At 37.1% G+C, this 14,029-nt stretch overlaps 1 protein-coding gene across 1 annotated transcript; it reads right to left on the bottom strand.

Moving 5' to 3' along the window:
- Positions 1-220: 220 nt before the first annotated feature.
- On the bottom strand, positions 221-8,694 carry LOC121414817 (dopamine D2-like receptor). The gene is made up of 3 exons (XM_041607873.1): positions 8,437-8,694; positions 2,284-2,597; positions 221-910 (listed from the first exon to the last, which is right to left on the bottom strand). Exons 1-3 carry the CDS (start codon positions 8,687-8,689, stop codon positions 608-610), a joined length of 870 nt encoding a protein of 289 aa, XP_041463807.1. The 5' UTR covers positions 8,690-8,694; the 3' UTR covers positions 221-607.
- Between the last annotated feature and the right edge of the window lie 5,335 nt (positions 8,695-14,029).

Here is a 14,029-nt window from a genome sequence, read left to right as displayed (position 1 = left end):
TGGTTTCTGCAACATTTTTCATAAACACAATAACAAAGAAAATACAATAATAATACAGGTATTAAATTAACTGACAAGCAAAGCATTGAACAAAAGTGCATTTTCTATTACACATCGATTTTTTTTAGAATGTTGCAGGGGTTGCCACTATAAGCGAAGCTTGACTGCGTGACAGCCCAGTAAATTCATGTAAAAATGTGCTGATTTTTTTTTAGGGGGGTGGGGGTTCACCTCTTCTCCCAATGTCTTCTTCACTCGTCCCCATATATACTTTAAAACTACACTGCCGCCAAGGCTAGTTGTAAAATGGGGAAATGTCGACAGCTTCAAGAAGTATTTTAATTATCGGTTGGGTATATAATTTATGTGTCAAACACGCAGGGGCAGCACCATGATACTTTTTTTTCATACCAGAGGGAGGGGGCAAAACAACCTAATGGTGACTGCAATACCGTGACACACGGCCTAAAATTACATTTTTTTTTAATTTTTCTTCTATCTTCTTCTTTTCTTTCTTTCTTTCTTATTTTCTTTTTACTTTGTTAATTTAATTGTACCCATGTGCCTTTGTGGCGCCGCCTCAGGCTAACAACCCCATCAGCAATGATCAACATATTCTACCAAAACCCCTGAACAGATTCAAGACCGTTTGGCGGAATAAAGGCTGTGCCATCGCGTAGCTGATCGGATTCAGGAAACTATTGGTGTAGCGCATCATGGAGACCAAAAATAAAACAACTTCTGGTATCTTCCCTTCGAAGAGGAGATCGCGGTTGAGATTGGTCACGATGATGAAGATGACATGGGGCAACCAGGCGATGACGAAAGCGACGATGATGGCCGATAAGGTACGAGTCGCTTTCCTAGCGACTTCAGCTGACTCTCGATGCTTCGTAGCCTTCGTTGTCTTCTGTGAATTTGATTCATGGATAAATAAGAGAAGGAATTCTGTGTTTGAAATTTCGCTTTGCAACCGAAAATTCAATAATCATATTCGGCCACATTTTGAGTAGGTTTAAAAAACGCTGGGATGACTGGACTATACGATCCCATTTTGGAACAAATTACATTGCCCATTATCATCTAAAAACAATATAAGCAAGTATGTTTTCTTAATTGATGTTCAGAATGCATGGGCCTGTTTGAACCATGTAGGCCTACCCTTTCTTTGAGGTGCTTAATCGAAATTACATTTTCCATATCTTTCAAAATTAATTAAAAGCAAATGTTATTATGTAATACGCAGCCCGCTGGAAGAACAACTTCCAGCGGGCTGCGCATTATTATTATTATCATTATTTTTATTAGTAGTAGTAGTATTAGTATTATTATTTCATCATTATTATCATTATTATTATCATCATTATAATTGTTTCTATTATTATTATCATTGTTATTATTATTGTTGTTGTTCTTGTTTTCGACATAGAGGGCCACACGATTTTTCCCTTCCTCCCCCCCCCCAGAAATTTAAAAAACTGGAAAACATATAGTAAGTGCTATCATAAGCATCCTACTCAAGTTATGAAGTGTTCCTAAACTGCATTTTGACTCTTCAAAGTTTAAAAATGCTCTCATCTATAGTCATGCTACAATATTAGTCCCTAACAAAGATCTTTCAGCTCATTATAGTGTACATAAAATTCAGAATTTCGCTCGCGCTTCGCGCTCGCAGTGGCTGTTGATTGAGATGAATAAAAAATCTGTTCAATAGGATAACGTGGGGTTTAAAATAACGTGTTCTAGTCGATATGCACAAATTATTTGTCTCATTGTTTGAGTTTTCATTATTTGTTTTAGCGAAATAAGCATCATGCATGTTCAAAAAAAGGGCTGAACATCAACAATTTTCAGTTCACGCTACGCCCTCGCATATTATTACCCATTTTGCTCATGGTTACCAAAAATCTTAGAACGTCCAGTTATCATCTTTTCAGCCCGCGCTTCGCGTTCGCATTATTTGCTGAAATATCTTCACACTTCACTGTAATCAGTTTTTAACAGGTCCGTTTTCTCGACAATAAGCCATATTTTTTTAAATTCTAGCTCGTGCTTCGCGCTCAAGTTTGTGAAACAGGAAAAGAAAAAAATCTTTGCCCCGGCCTCCCCAAGAAAATTATTTTTCTGTCTATCCCCGCTGTTTCCCCCTAGTTTAAAAATATTGGTGCCACCACTGGGTACTCGGTCCCGACCCACGGAATACACATGACTTTAAGTCATGCTTCAGTCCGACATTAAAGTCGCACTTCAATATTTTCTAACCCCCCCCCCCCCGGGTTTTACCTGATAATTGGTCTGTGTCCCATCAATGTCGGTGCCCTCATTATCCGTCTTTCTGGAATTTATATCTGATGATAACACAAACTCCGTTCCATTGCTCCCTGACGTGCCTGAGGCATCCCCCTCAGGCGTCTCACCATCCTCCTCGACGTTCTCCCGGAACTGATTCGCCAGCATCTCGGCTCCGAAAGCTGTCCGTATCTTGTAGACGATACGGATGTACAGGACAGTAATCAATATGGCGGGAATGATGATAGTGAGACCCACCGGGAGAAGAGACGTGACCAGACGAAGACCGTACCGAGGAACGCAAGCATCTTGGAAGAAAATTAAAAAAAATAAAACATTACTGCATGCGCCTGGTAAATCAATATACATATATATATACGGCATCATCAGCGAACTTGAAAATCTACACAGCAAAAAATGGGGTGTTAACCGGTGTACATAGAGGACCACACCAGTTATTTTACACCGGTGTTAAATTGGTGGTGTTAGTTTTACACCTATAGGTGTTATTACAACACCTTTGGTTGTTCCATTTATACTCTTTGGTGTTATGTTCAATCTTTAGGGTGTAATTTTAACACCTCAGGGTGTGGTCCTCTATTAACACCAATTGGTGTCAGTTTTAACACCACAGTATTTACAGTGTAAGCCCCCCCCCCCCCTCCTTGGGCTTGGAACGGATTGTGCGCCCCAAAACCTGAGACCATGCCCTTAAGTGGCGAAATGATATGAGGGGCCCATGCAAGTGGGGGTGCTTAATTGGGAACTGGAAAGGCTGTCGTACTATAGTACTGACGCCTGTAATGAGGGCTTAAGAACGAGGGAGGGCATATGTTAATTTGGTCAATGAAAAAGGATGAAAATGATACCTTGATGGAAACTATCAAGGCGTGAAAAGGGGGCCTTAAGTGCCGCCCATACCTGTACTGCGATTATCATTATAGGGATTGGATGGCCACTAGGGGACGACGTGGAAATGCCACTCTGACCATGGAGCTAGGTACATGCTCTGACATTTTGCGGGTGCACGGCTGCATGCAAGATGAAAGCCCAAGATCGTCATTTTTTATCGCCTGCATGGCAGTGCGAGACTGCTACATATGCTATAGGCGCCGTTATCCGAAGGCGGCAACTGCGGCGAGGGCGTCGGCAACATCAAATCTTGACCAAAATTAAAGGGTTATGCTACCGGCTGAGAACGTATATAAATATAATTTTTATATAGAGTAAAATTCATAGAGGAAAATGCTGAAATTTCATCAAAATCGAATAACAAATAATAACGAATTTATTGAATTTAAAGTTTAGCAATATTTTGTGAAAATAGTTATATGAACGTCGTCATGAATATTCATTAAGTGGGCTGATGATGACGCATCCCAACATTCCTTTTTATTATGTTATTCCATGAAATATTTTTTTTTTCACTTTTCATGTGTAAATGATGTGTCTCCAGTATAATGAAATAAGTTGCAGCAAAAATAACTAATGTACTTAATTAGTTGCCAATCCAACTATTGTTTTAGTTCTTGGTAAAACATTTTGTAATAAACCTAATTTCATATAATAAAATAAAAAATAAAATAGTGGGGATATGACACCATCATCAGAGCACCTATTGAATATTCATGAAGACATGTTTAGAACTGTTTCAACGGAATAATGCAAACCTTTAAAATTCAATAGCTTTATATTTGTTATCTGATTTTGATCAAATTTTAAGCATTTTGCTATGTAAAGTTTACTCAATTTATTGAAATGAAAATATCTTCAGCCTGGAGCATATCCCTTTAAGTTTTTGAAATGTCATCATAACTTAGAAAGTATATTGGCCTAGTTCATGAAACTTAGACAAAACTTATCAAGTATTACTAAAAATCCTGCTAGATTTTGGGGTGACATGACCAAGGTGAATTATGGTTAATGAACTAACACCATGTTGGGGGAAATCAACATCAAAATCTTAACCGAAGATTAAGTGTTTGAAATGTCACAACTCTGAAAGTATATGGATCTACATATAGGCGGATCCAGGGGGGCCGAGGGGCCCGGCCCCCCCCCCCATTGGCGGAGCAAAAAAAAGAAAAAAAAGGGGGAAAAGAAAGGGAAAAAGAAAAGGGAAAAGAGAGGAGAAAAGAAGGAAGGCAAGCACAAGAGGAGGAAGATGAGTGAATAAAATAAGATAAGGGGAAGACTTGGAAAATAATTTTTTTTAATCTTTCATGTCGGGATATAAAATTTTCGCTCGCGCTTTGCGCTCGCATTGCCTTTTAGGTGATATCTTGCTCAATATGGACCTTAAAATATCAAATTCTGAAGTCAATATACAAAACATATTTCAGCTGGGAAATTGAACTTTCATTATTTTGTTTAATTTACAAATTTTTTTTAAGTGTAAAGATTTCTGTTTTATGGTCTGAATATTAACAATTTCTGCTTGCGCTGCGCACTCGCAAAATTTGATTTACCTATTATTTTCCTGTATTCCATGAAGTTCTCAAACTACCACTATTTAGGTCAGATTGTCAAAACGTATCAGCTAGCGCTGCGCGCTTGTATTTTGATTAGTGAGTTATGTATATCTCAATATTAATTCTAAAACAAACTACTTAGAATCATCATTTGATGACAATTAATCATAAATTTCTGCTCGCGATTTGCGCTCGCATTGATCTGTTGATAGATATTTATAAACTCATGCATCTTATGCATAATTACAAAAGTGCTTTAAATGTCCAGTTTTCAGGCCATAATATTAATAGATTTCGCGCTCTCATCATGCATAGGAAGAGAAATAGGAAGATAGTCATCATTTTCTTATGATGACATAATGTCCTTATAGAATATCCCGGTCCTATGTCAAAACTCAAAGTAATAATGAAAAATATCAGCTCTGTTTTAACTGTGATCCTTTTTCACCTCACAATTTTCCCACAAAGTGCTTGCAATAAAGAGCTTAAAGTGACCCCTTTTCAGATCTGAATATCATATATTTTTTTAGCTCGCGCTTTGCGCTCGCTTCATTGAATTTCTTGGTAAAAAAAGGAATTTAGAATACCCAAATTCTAGGTCGATATCTAAAACACACATTTATTCAGATACAGAGCTTGTTCTCCATTTAAATAATTATCCAGTTTCAGATAACAATATAAAGAAATTGTCTGCTCGCGCTTTTTGCTCGCATTATTAATGTATGAAAATTTCCAATAGCTTAACCTTTTCATGATTTACAAAACATGAATAGAGTGTCCAGAATTTTTCCGCTCGCGCTTCGCGCTCGCATCAATAATGTTCAGTTTTTGTCTTATCCTTTCCACGATTACAACAAGTGCTTAAAATTTCCATTATTGCAGGTAGAAATGTCAAACATTTTCATCTTGCGCTTCGCGCTCGCAATATTTTAATGTTTAAATATGTAACGTCTTCATGGCTAAGTTCAAGCAGTCCATAACAAATACGTTTTCGATCAGCTCAAAACGTATATAAAAATTTTCCGCTCGCGCTCTGCGCTCGCATTATTAATGTAAGGAAGATCCCCACTTCCTCATCCTTTTCATGATTTACAAAACTTGAATAGAGTGTCTCGTTCAGTAGGTCTAAATCTCGAAATTTTTGGTAACGCTTCGCGCTCGCACCAATCGTTTAGTTATAAATACGTATTCTGTTAAGTTAGAAAAAGTGCTTAGAATTTCCATTCCTTAGGTAAAAATTTCAGCTCGCGCTTCGCGCTCGCATTATTTGATTTTTTAAAAATATGTAACGTCTTCATGGCTAACTGCAAGCAAGTCCTTAACAGTACCTTTTCCATCAGTTCATTTCTGCTCGCGCTTCACGTTCGTAATAATTATTCACTTGCATACACATCTTTTTCCAGGATTGCCCAGAATGTTCAAAACTTTTAGAAAAAAGTACATAAGATTCCCCCAAAAAATAGCTCGCGCTCGCATATAAATATAAATAAGGATTATGGTATTATATATGTATGTTTATTCATAAGAATAAAGCTAAGAAGTGACTAATAGGACTACCCCTTTAAAGAAACCAAAAATCCCGGCAAATATCATATTCGAGTGGCCGATCGGGGAAAATATGGCTGAAAAAAAAATTCCGGGCCCCCCCCTATTGGCGAAGGCTGGATCCGCCCCTGGATCTAGTTCATAAAACTTGAACATAAATGTAATCAAACATCGGTGAACATCCTGCGTGAGTCTCAGGTCACGACCAAGGTCAATTAACTTTGCGGGCCGTGTTGGGGGTATTTGTTGAATTGCCATCATAATTTTGAAAGTTTATGGATCTAGTTCACGAAATGTGGACATATAGGGTTAATCAAGTATCACTGATCGTCTTGCATAAGTCTACGGTCACACGATCAAGATCAAATGTCATGTGGAAGCGCCGTGGTGTAGCGGTTCTGACTCTCGCCTTGTAATCAGAGGGTCGTGTGTTCGAATCCCACCATGGCCTAGCGTCCTTTGGCAAGGCGTTAATCCACACTTTGCCGCTCTTGACCCAGGTGTTAAATGGGTACCCGGTAGGATGTGAAACCCTATATGTATGCCTAGCAATTGAATCTTGGAACTCTTGTTGGAATGCTCCCCAGGTAGTGGAGAAGGTGCATACATTGTATGCAGGCATGCAAGGATCCGATGACCGGGGTAATAATATTTCTGTAAAGCGCTTAGAGACGTCGTTCTGATGTATTAAGCGTCGGATTAAGCGCTATATAAATGCGAAATATTATTATTATTATTTCATGTCAGAGAACCTAGTTTTTTATTATATGAATGGAGTTTTTTTGTGATTGATTTATTCTATAGTCGTTTTCCAACTCTGCATTGCTTCTTTATTGAATAGCGTAATGCAGGCAAGTGGTGCTCCACTTGTTATTTATTAGTTCTTTTCCAGTCTTCAGTAGATCTCTGTCACGCCACCACGCCGACCTCCACGACATGACCATATTTGGGGCGTTTTCGCGCGTATTTGGGGCGTTTTCGCGCGTATTTGGGGACATCAATTTCAAACGGATTTACAGCCATGTTTGCGTTGTCAATTCAAAATATATTTTGCGATACGTCAGAGCAACCGTCGTGCAGAGGTTTTAATTGGTGTTCTACCTTTTTGACAGTGTAAGCAGTACTTCTTTTCAGATGAGGCGGCGCTTTGGGGCATAACACACACATACCAAAAAATTCACCTTGTCAAAGAAACATAACTAAAGTAAGAAAAAAAAACTAAATAATGAAAAGGAAAAATGTGAAATATGATGTTATTTTCTGAATCATACAATTTTATCCCCCAAAAATATTCATTTAAAAAACGTCAACATTCTCCTTCGCGCATCAGTAGCCAGATACGCCTGCCTGCCCCCAACCCTCATGGGGGTGAATCATTTGTCCAAAATATCTTTAAAAGTTGACGAAAACGAGCATGGAAGTAAAATGTATCGATATTTTCCTTCCCCCAAATTTGACCAAGCCTCACCCCTCCCCCTTACTTAAAAATGTTTTCTGTCGTTATTTCATAACAGTTTAAGGGGCGGTTCGCATTGTAGGCCTATACCGTTTTCGGCACATTGCTATAATTATAATGAAATAAATTAACTGTTCATTAATTAAGCTGGCTACTCACAATGACGGTTTCGCGCAGTCTGGAATATTGCCATTTTTACATACGTACAAGTCATGTTAACTTTAATTGATTAGTCAAATCAGAACAATGTACAAATCAACATTGCAAATGAAACTTAAAACATATTGAAAATTATTACAGTAATGAGAATAAAATAGGGCAAAGAATAACTTTACAAGCCCTTTACATGATCAAATGATTGTATATAACAATATTTAAACATATAACTGAATGTAAATGCAAAATATTAAAATGATAATATCGCATTGATAAACCCGATTCAGTTTGGCTTTGTTCTTCTCCTGGGCCTCTACAAATTTTGCATTTCTAAAAAATAAATTCCTCCAGTTACCCATTTACCCGCACCTGGGTTGAATGCAGTTCAATGTGGACAAAATGGCTAAGATTCAAAAGAATGATTAGAGTTGATAATGATTCTAGTTATTATCGACTGATTGTATCTTTACAATAGACCCAATAGACCTTATTGGAAGCTAAAATTGATTTTGAACTCACCTCGGAATGGGTCATTTTGACTAGGTGTGGTCAAAATGACTCCTAGATCCCAGCCCGCCGTGTACGGTAGCCAGATAGCAAGGCAAATCAGCCATATCACCACATTATAGATAACGGCCCTTCGAGTACACTTTTTCAAGAAGTGAGTAATAGGATCATACGTCGCTTGATGTCGATCAATGGAAATGGCCACGATGCCGAAAACGGAGACGGTGAGGAAAGCGTCGTTGAAAGCGAGATGAAACTTGCACATGACGACGGTAGGATAGTAGATATTGATCACATTAACCGCGACCGTGACGCCAACTAGGAGATCAGAGATGGCAAGATTGATGAGAAATAGATTGTTGTAGGTTCGAAGTCGACGTTCGGTAGCAAAGGCAAAGAGGGTGGCGGCGTTTGTGATGATGATGACGGAGCTGTAGACGATTGAGAATGTCGAACCGATGCTGCTGAACGGTGGTCGTGGAGGTCCACCCGGCATGCCCGGTGGACCGACCGGTGATCCAGCAGGTAGTCCATCCCGTGATGTAACAAACTCTGAGTCATCGAGCCCGATGACCGAGTTAGCTTCCGTGAAATAACCATTTGAAAAATAAGTCACGAATTCAGAGACTTCGGTAGTCATAGTTATTTATTTTTTAAAAGAAAAACGCTCCGTATCAATAGAAATACTCTAGAACAATTCAAAACAATCCTCTAAACTTTTAATAGTACATTAGAATTTTTGTGAGGCTTTTCGATCGCTAATAGTTGCCCGCAAATTCGATCATAAATATTGGTGGGACAGAAGTCACACGGAATTTTAATTCAACGCAAATTTGAGTAATGTTAAAAAATTTGTTTTAAATTAACATCGAGAACATTTCCGCTAAATTCAAATCTTTTAGCTTCATTTGGCGGGTATGCTATATCGAATTTCATTATATTATCGGCTGGTGGGATTGATAAGTAACGTTTCATTGTAAGGCCTGTGATAATCGATGTCGGTTACTGGTTGAGTTAATGTAGATGTAGATGATACAGAGAATTATTCTATGTTGCCAGCTTTGGAGAGAAGGCGTTCACAAATGATCAATAAACAGTCAAAGTGATCATCATATCCAGTTTATCACAAAAGCAGATATATATATATTCGTTTTATGCAAAATGAATTATGAAGACGGTTTACGTAAATTTTACGTCTTCACTTGTAAAAAGCAGAAATAAAACACTGTAATCATGGTCGAAATCAAAATCGTGCTGACATTTTAATGACTGAAAGTTTCCCGCTGTGTTCCGTCCTTATAAAACGACCGAACTTGCATCTTCGACATTAAAAAAAACCAGCACGTTTTATAACAAGATAACTTATCACTGACATCAAAACGAAGACTAATTTCGTTTCATAACCTCATTTAGGGATTAGACCTATTATGCAATATCATGTAAGATTGATTTATGAGAATATATAGTAACCAGGGGCGGATCAAGGATTCTCCATAATTTGAAAAGCAAAAAAAAGATGATTAAGGCTCTTAAAAGGAGGGAGCAAGTGCCGGCTGTGCCCCCCCCCCCCCCCTGGATCCGCCAGTGATATATAGTAAATACTAGCTAGAAACAATTTCAAAATGGTTCAAAAAGTGCGGCATTACATTGGATAACGTTTTAAGGTTAATTTTTTTTCACTCCTTTCATAAAGAAGCATAATTTGAAAGGCATTGCATTGTGATAATGAATGTAACTAGTGGACAATCAGTTGGAGTCTCAAATGAAGAACTAGAAATACTATACCAACCAGGACTCGAACCTGCGACCTTCCAACTTAGCAGGGTTATAATTGCAAGCAAGGTGCCACACGGAAAGGGAGAAATTTTCATATAGTGCTTCTAGATCAGTTTTTTACGCTGAATATGAATATCTGAGGTAACCAGGCTGTATCCTGAAAATTAACCCGTGAGGGCGTTTTTTCAAAATGGCGGCCAAATTTTCAGAACATATTATTATTTTTCGTACATAGATTTTGACTGAAATATTCAATTGCCACAAAATTAGTGTCATGAAAGGTAAATAAACTTCATACACTTTGGTACTATTTATAGGGGATAAGTAGGTCATTTAGCTGAGGCTTTAAGTAGAAAACTGCATTTTTGCAATTTTTTCCCAAAAATTGAAAATTTTGCAAAAACATGAATTTACATTATTCTACAAGAAAATGAATCAATTACCTAGAAATGTTATTTATTGATGTACTTTTATCAGGTGGATGAAATTCCAACTCTGTATAACTTTTTTAGCAAAATTATAAGGTATCAAACTTGAATACTCAAAATAATTTTAGAAATGTCGCTTTTTGTATGCATTTCAATTAATACGTATAACATGTATATCGCCTAGTATGATGTATAGTGGAAAATTAAATGCAATATCTCGGCTTTTTAACCACTTGTAGAGTAACTACATAAAGAATTTTGGCACATCCGAGGCCTAACCATCTTGTGGGGGTGGGGTGTCGAAGTCAATGACATGGAGAGAAAAGAATAGGCTTAGCTCTATCAGCTACATAAAGATGTGCTGGCAAATAAAAGCCTACCCCCATCTGGGGACTGTCGAAATCATCCCCCCTCTTTGCATTATTGCTTATTTATTGGAGAATTTACCATTTTGAGCCCCCCATTGAGGTATAAAAAAGCATCTCTGATATATAGTTCTGCCACTTTGACTGCATTGAAACTTATTAATGAATATGCTTTGCTCTGTCAGCTATCTATAAAGAATTGCTGGCACATTGAAGCTTACCCATCTGAGTAGCTGTCAAATCACTCAACCCCTTTTGCATTATTTGAAAATTCACAATTTTTGAGCCCCCATCGAGACAATATGCACTTCTGCTGTATAAAACACCCAATTTCATTTTCTGGAAACCAATTGGAGAGGAAATAGTAGGTAATGTACACTCTTTCAGTTATAAGGAATTGCTACCACATCGAAGCCTGACCCACTTCAGGGGACTATAGAAATTACCCCCACCTTTGTTTCCGATTATTGCCACTTCATTGGAAAAACTCGCCATTTTGGAGCCCCCATTGAGGCAAAAAAGGTGTTTCTGGTATATATAGTAGGGCCACTTTTTTATATGTGGCTGATAAAGCAAAACCTATTCTTTCCTCCCTAAGTGGTTTCAAGGCAGTGAAAGTGGCAGAACTGTGTATCAGAAACGCCTTTTTGCCTCAATGGGGCTCCAAAATGGTGAATTTTCCAATAAATGGGCAATAATGCAAGGGGGGTGATTTCGACAGTCCCCTGAAGGGGTTAGACTTTTATTTGACAGCAAATCTTTAGCTGATAGAGCAAAGCATATTCTTTCAATGTCGTAATAAAGGTAGAATTATATTCAGAAATGACTTTTTACCTCAATGGGGCTCCAAAATGGTGAATTTTTCAATAAATAGGCAATGATGTAAAAGGAATGGGGTGATTTCGACAGCCTCCCGGAGGGGGTAGGCTTTTGTTTATATGTAGCTGATAGAGCAAAATTGTGAAATTTTCAGTAAATATGCAATATACATGATATGGGTGGGGGTGGCTTCGACACTCCCACCCCCATGAGATGGTTAGGCCTTGATGTGCCAACATTTTTTTATATGTAGTTGATAGAGAAAAGCCTACTCTTAACTACACAACTGGTAAAAAAGCGGAGATAATTGCATTCAATTTTGAACTATACATAATACATATTATACATGTTTTGCGTGTTATTTTATGGAAATGAGACCTTGAGGCCGTCGTCAACATCAAGCAGGTCGCTCATGACGACGGTCTCCTGCGTTCTGAAATTTAGTTAAATAATTTTTTTCATATACTTTTTTTATATTCAGAAAGAGATTGTAAATGATACGTGTGTCTAAAATGTATATATATGTAAAATCTATGTAATAATTGATTATGTTGTATTATGTTGAACATGTGGAACGCAGAAATAAATTTCAAGCAAACAAACAAAAAAAAGAAATGCATACAAAAAGTGACATTTCTGGAATTTGAATATTCAAGTTTGATACCTTATAAATTTGCTAAAAAGAATGACAAGATACAGAGTTGGAATTTCATCTACATGATAATTGTATATCAATAAAGTTTTCTGGAACTTTTCAAGGAAATTTATTCATTTTTTTTAATTATGTAAAATCATGTATTTGCAAAATTTTCAATTTTGGGGAAAAAATTGCAAAATGATCTACTTAAAATTTCAGCCAAATGTCTTACTTATCCCCTATGAATAGTAACAAATTGTATGAAATTCATGTTCCTTTCATATGACACTAATTTTGTGGCAATTGAATGTTTATGTCAAAATCTATGCACGAAGATAAAATGTTCTGAAAATTTGGCGGCTATTTTGAAAAAAGACGCCCTCACGGGTCAATTTTCAGGATACAGCCTGGTTATTTCTAATATTCATATTCAGCCTAAAAAATGGTCTAGAAGCACTGTATGAAAATTTCTCCTTTTCCGTGTGGCACCTTGCTCAATGATAACCCGAAATAACTGAATTGATGAGCTGAAGACCTTCAAAAATTCTGATATTGTGATGTGAATGAAGACAATAGGCCTAGTTTTTTTGGTGCGAAATAATTGTGCAAAGAATATTTTCTACAGTACACGGAAAATCCTGAGTTGCCAAATATGTTTTTTTTTTGTTTGCTTGAAATCTATTTCTGCGTTCCACATGTTCAACACAATACAACATAATCAATTATTACATAGATTTTACATATATGTATACATTTAAGACTCACGTATCATTTACAATCTCTTTCTGAATATAAAAAAGTACAAGAAAAATATTATTTAACTGAATTTCAGAACGCAGGAGACCGTTGTCATGAGCGACCTGCTTGATGTTGACGACGGCCTTGACGTTGATGTTGACGATGTGAGAAAGCATGGGCGGACATCTCTCCTCATGGAGGGGGGTACAATTGAGTTTTCCGTTGTTCTTTTACACACACACTCATAATCCACTCTCTAGTTATTGTTCTTTTCATGTTGCTTAGTCTCCTTGGTGACCGCTTCATTTATTGTATATATTTATCAGAATGGGAGAATTTTTTTTTCTTTCAAAGTACCCTATTTTTCTTTTTTTTATATTAATAATTTACATATCGACAACCTCTCTTTTTCTTCCTGAATTAAATTTTGCATTAAAAAAATATTTCTGATATGTAATTGTGTAATTAAAAATATATCATAAGGCCTAAATGACTAATAAGAGCGCCAAACGTGAGCTATAATTTTTACCACACTGACCTAAAAAATCATTTTTAAGAGGATACGTGTCTCCCAAATAAATGCATGGTGGTTGGTACGGAGCATGATGATGGTGATGATGATGATGATGATGATGATGATGATGATGATGAGATTAATGATGGTGGTGGTGGTGTTGATGATGATGATAACGATTGTCACAAAACCTCGATGTTTCGACTTTTAAAGGACAAGTTCACCCCAACAACACTTTATTAAAGGTCAAGTCAAGCTCAGAAAAATGTTGATTTAAATCAAAAGAGAAAAATCAGACTAGCACATGGCTGAAAATTCCATCAAAATC

This window comes from Lytechinus variegatus, chromosome 5 (assembly GCF_018143015.1).
Source record: "Lytechinus variegatus isolate NC3 chromosome 5, Lvar_3.0, whole genome shotgun sequence".
In the NCBI taxonomy this organism is placed as follows: Eukaryota; Metazoa; Echinodermata; class Echinoidea; order Temnopleuroida; family Toxopneustidae; genus Lytechinus; species Lytechinus variegatus.
The sequence above is the reverse complement of the archived record's forward strand: the minus strand, read 5'-3'. Positions and strand labels throughout refer to the sequence as shown.